At 37.5% G+C, this 4,077-nt stretch overlaps 1 protein-coding gene across 2 annotated transcripts; it reads left to right on the top strand.

Moving 5' to 3' along the window:
• The first annotated feature begins 568 nt into the window (after positions 1 to 568).
• LOC127792654 (bidirectional sugar transporter SWEET2) lies at positions 569 to 3,262 on the top strand. Of its 2 annotated transcripts, none has more exons than XM_052323255.1 (6): positions 569 to 903; positions 1,866 to 1,902; positions 2,005 to 2,221; positions 2,323 to 2,481; positions 2,575 to 2,694; positions 2,823 to 3,262. In XM_052323255.1, exons 1-6 carry the CDS (start codon positions 843 to 845, stop codon positions 2,934 to 2,936), a joined length of 708 nt encoding a protein of 235 aa, XP_052179215.1. In that variant the 5' UTR covers positions 569 to 842; the 3' UTR covers positions 2,937 to 3,262. The 2 variants fall into 2 exon arrangements, with proteins under 2 accessions (XP_052179215.1, XP_052179216.1); XM_052323256.1 differs by lacking the exon at positions 569 to 903 and adding an exon at positions 941 to 1,711.
• The last annotated feature ends 815 nt before the right edge of the window (positions 3,263 to 4,077 follow it).

Here is a 4,077-nt window from a genome sequence, read left to right as displayed (position 1 = left end):
CCATAAATAATTTTAATCCCAATAAACTTAGAAATATCATAATAGACATTATTCGTAAGACTCTTAATTTTAACAAAACTCGAAAAGCTCCATAATTCTCTATAAAAGGATGATCTCTCATTCAAAAAATGGTACGTTTTCGGTACTGATTTCAATATAATATTCAAATTTTTAGTGTCTAACTTAAATATCAAAATATTTGGACGAGTATTATTCTGCGCTTTCTGATAATTTTTTTTTATATAGTTTAAATGATTTGATAATGATATTTTCAGTTAATAAATTTATTATTGTGTTTGAGCGGTAATAATATTAAATATTAAAAATATTATTTAAAAACTCTAATTAAATTGACATTTAATATTTAATGTAATATAGAATATAATTATAAAAGATAAATTTGAGAGCTTTTGAGGGTAAATATCATGTTGGAAGAGTGGCTGCGGCAGGCGGACATACAGTAATGTACCACGTCAGATCCTGTCCAAATCAGCAAGCCTGGATTTTTCGCGAGAAAATAGGGAAAGTGAAGAAAATAGTAAAATGGAGGAGGAAAGAGAAGGGCCGACAAAGCCAAGCCATTTTCAGCAAGAATTCTTACGGAACCACAGAAAGGGGACGCAGCACGGTAGCCTTGAGAAGCACTCATCTCCCACAGAGAGAGAGAGAGATAGAGAGAGAGAAGGCTGCTTTCGGGAGTAGTTTGGGGGAAAAGGGTAGAAGGAAAAGGTTTCTATATATAGAAGAGGAGAGAATCGAAGAAGAGAGATAGAGGATTCAGAGAGAGAGAGAGAGGGGACTTCTTTTGTTTGTGATTGTGAGCATTTATCTTGAATCAATTGATGTTTTCCTTGGCTTTAGCCTTCTCCTTTACTCTCTGGAAAGATGCAGCTGGAATCGCTGGTATCGCTTCTCTCTCTCTCTCTCTCTCTCTCTCTCTCTCTCTCTATCTATATAGGTATGTATGCGCAGACAATCACATATGCCGCTGCTTGAGTTTGTTTTCCGTCTCCCTTTCCGATCAAATGAGGTCGATTTCCGCCAGAAATACAAATGGTTGCCATTTGGGGGGAAGTATTGTTGTTTTGCATAAGTGATTGACATGATGAATCAAGGCGCGGTTTGATTTCTTGCATTGCCGAATTTTTCCTATTTTTGACCTAAAGGGGGCAGTTTTCTTCATCATCTACACACTTTGGTCAAATCTTTTTTGGATTATTAGGAAATTGGCTATAAAACTGTTGGTTCCTGCAACTGGTATAGTCCCTTTAGTTGCCTCATATAAAGCAGATAAAGTTTTTTTTTCCTTTTTTTCGGGGGGAGAGGGGCGGTGAATTTGGGTGTAGAAGTATTGTCTTCGCTTTCTGCAACTGGGGAAATCCTTCTAGTCGCCTCATGTAAAGCATAAGATAAAGTTTAGGCTGTGGGGTCATTTGGCTTACTATCAACCACTCATGCTAAAGGGCTTTTAATGTCGGTCTATCTATGCACGTGCTTAACTTTCGGATATTTTCTTGTACCATAAAGAGGATTCTTCACATACTGAGGCAAGATGCCCCTAATTTTGAGATATTGACAAATGACCATTGTGTGGCAACTGGCAAGTTAATGTTCAGCTGCAAAGATGCATGGTAACAATTTGCAGAAAATTCAAGAACTTGAATGCCAGGCGATAGGCATCAATATCTGATAAAAAGGGGGAAGAGAAAAGCCAAAATATCTTCTTGGTTACTTGAGTTTAATTCTGTTAGTTGTTCAAAATTTGTGCGGGTTTAGCTTGAGCTTTGTTTGCTTTCCTAAGGCCTAACATTTCAAGCATGATTCAAGAACTCGATACAAGGCTTATGCTTTTGTGGTTTTTGCAGGGAACATCCTTGCTTTTGGACTATTTGTCTCACCAATGTAAGTTGCACCTTAAAGAAAATTCCTTCCCTTTGATATACTGTTGAACACAGGGGATTGAGCAATCTTTCCTTTGGTTTTTTTTTTTCTGTTTATGTTCAGACCGACATTTAGAAGAATTATCAGAAACAGGTCAACTGAACAGTTCTCGGCGCTGCCATACATATATGCCCTCTTGAACTGCTTGCTATCTGCCTGGTATGGCACACCTTTAGTATCTTCTGATAACATATTGGTTACCACTGTCAATTCAGTCGGTGCAATATTTCAACTTACCTACCTGGGCCTATTCATAACTCATGCTGAGAAAGGAAAAAAGGTTACTCATTTCTGCATTTAATTCCCCTGTTATTTGAAGATTTCCGAAACCTCTGATACCATACGTGCTTTTATTCATTTACCTCTTGGATTTGCTGGCAGGTGAGGATGTTTGGGTTGATGATGGCAGTTTTCTGCCTATTTGGAATTGTTGTAGCTGGGAGCTTGCAAATAAGTGACCATGACATACGCCGAATTGTCATTGGGTTTCTTAGCAGTGCTTCTCTAATATCAATGTTTGCTTCTCCCTTGTTCATAATTGTAAGTTTATCTAATGGATTAAGGGTTCACATTCTTTAGTTGGTCAAAGTTTCATAAGCATTTTACTCATCTTGATTGTGTATGCTTTCCCAGAATTTGGTGATCCGAACAAGGAGTGTTGAATTCATGCCATTTTATCTTTCCCTCTCAACCTTCTTGATGAGCGCAGCTTTCTTCTTGTATGGAATTTTTAATTTTGATCCCTTCATATATGTAAGCTTCCTTCATCTGATTTTACTTTCATTCTCTCATGGCTCTGGTTTTCTAGTCTCAGTTCTTTAGACTTCTCTCTTCGATAATATTAGGATGCCCATCATAATATCTAATTTTTTGAATTTCAGGTCCCCAATGGAATTGGAACAGTTCTGGGGGTTGTGCAATTGTCGTTGTACTTTTACATAAAAAATACAACTCGAGCAGACTTCAGAGAACCTTTGATAGTATCATACATTTGAAATGGAAAGCTGGGTGGCAAAGATGTATATGCCTTCTGTTATTCCTGTGTACTAAGTGCTCAATTCTTTTGCTTTCTCGTGCAAAGTTCCTGCACAAATTCATTTGTAAAGAGTTCAGACGATGCATTTATTAGTCCAAAACCATGCTCATGTCCTGTCTATTTGCCAAGGGGCATGATCCAAGTCATGGTTTTTTTGTTCTTCTTGTTCTTTGTGACTTCTGTTGCTTGAAGAAAGCAGAGCCCTGGAGTTTGTGATTTACAGTTTGTTCAGTCTTCTGAATTCAAGAAAATAATAGGCAAATGCCTAAGCAGTGTAACAGATTCTCCTTTGCTGCTTGCGAATGACTATGAGCATTGACATGAAACCTGTCAAAAGATTCAAATCTGTGCTGCAAGGTGTTAAAACCAAATGAGAAATGGCTAATGCCATAACCAGAGCTTCTGTTTTCCACTGTGTTGCTTCACACTAGCCTCTTTTCTTTCTTACCATGTTCAGTAGGCTACAAATCTTGTGCAGGCCTCTGATTTTGCTAGCTATTGTTCAAAATATTACGGTATGTATGAGAACATCCATGTCAATTGTTCAGGTGGACGACAATCGGGTCTGACTTTAAGAAGGGTCCTTCATTTTATGAACAATGATCATAAACTCGAAGCTAGCTTCTTCTCAGGCTTGTTTTATGAAGCTGTTTGACATATGAAAATACGTTCTCCCCGTGCAGGAATGCTTTTGATCTTTAGGCATTCTGGGCACTGTAATGGTGAATTTACACAAGCATGAGCTGAATGAAAGCTCCTACTTACTGAAATTCTGAAGCTGCTGGGACAGCTCTGCTTAGCTTTCTATAGGTAAATGGTTCATATTATGTGGCTTCAGTGCTGGAAATATTGTAAAACATGTGATATTTCAAATAATCATAGAGTCTTTGTCTCACATTGACAGGATAAAAAGTTTTTATTATCTGTTGAGAAATCTGTGAACTAAACACATAATCAGATTTCACAGTATCAAGATCCAAAACAAATATCCGAACAAAATCGAAAAGAATACAACACCGCAACACCACGCACACAACAGAAAAATAAAGAATGTAGCATATATGTGTTCGGATCGAAAGATCTTACTCACGGCAGAGATT

Source organism: Diospyros lotus, chromosome 15, assembly GCF_014633365.1.
Source record: "Diospyros lotus cultivar Yz01 chromosome 15, ASM1463336v1, whole genome shotgun sequence".
Taxonomy (NCBI): domain Eukaryota; kingdom Viridiplantae; phylum Streptophyta; class Magnoliopsida; order Ericales; family Ebenaceae; genus Diospyros; species Diospyros lotus.
Note: the sequence above shows the minus strand (reverse complement) of the source record. Positions and strands in the feature narration are given on the sequence as shown.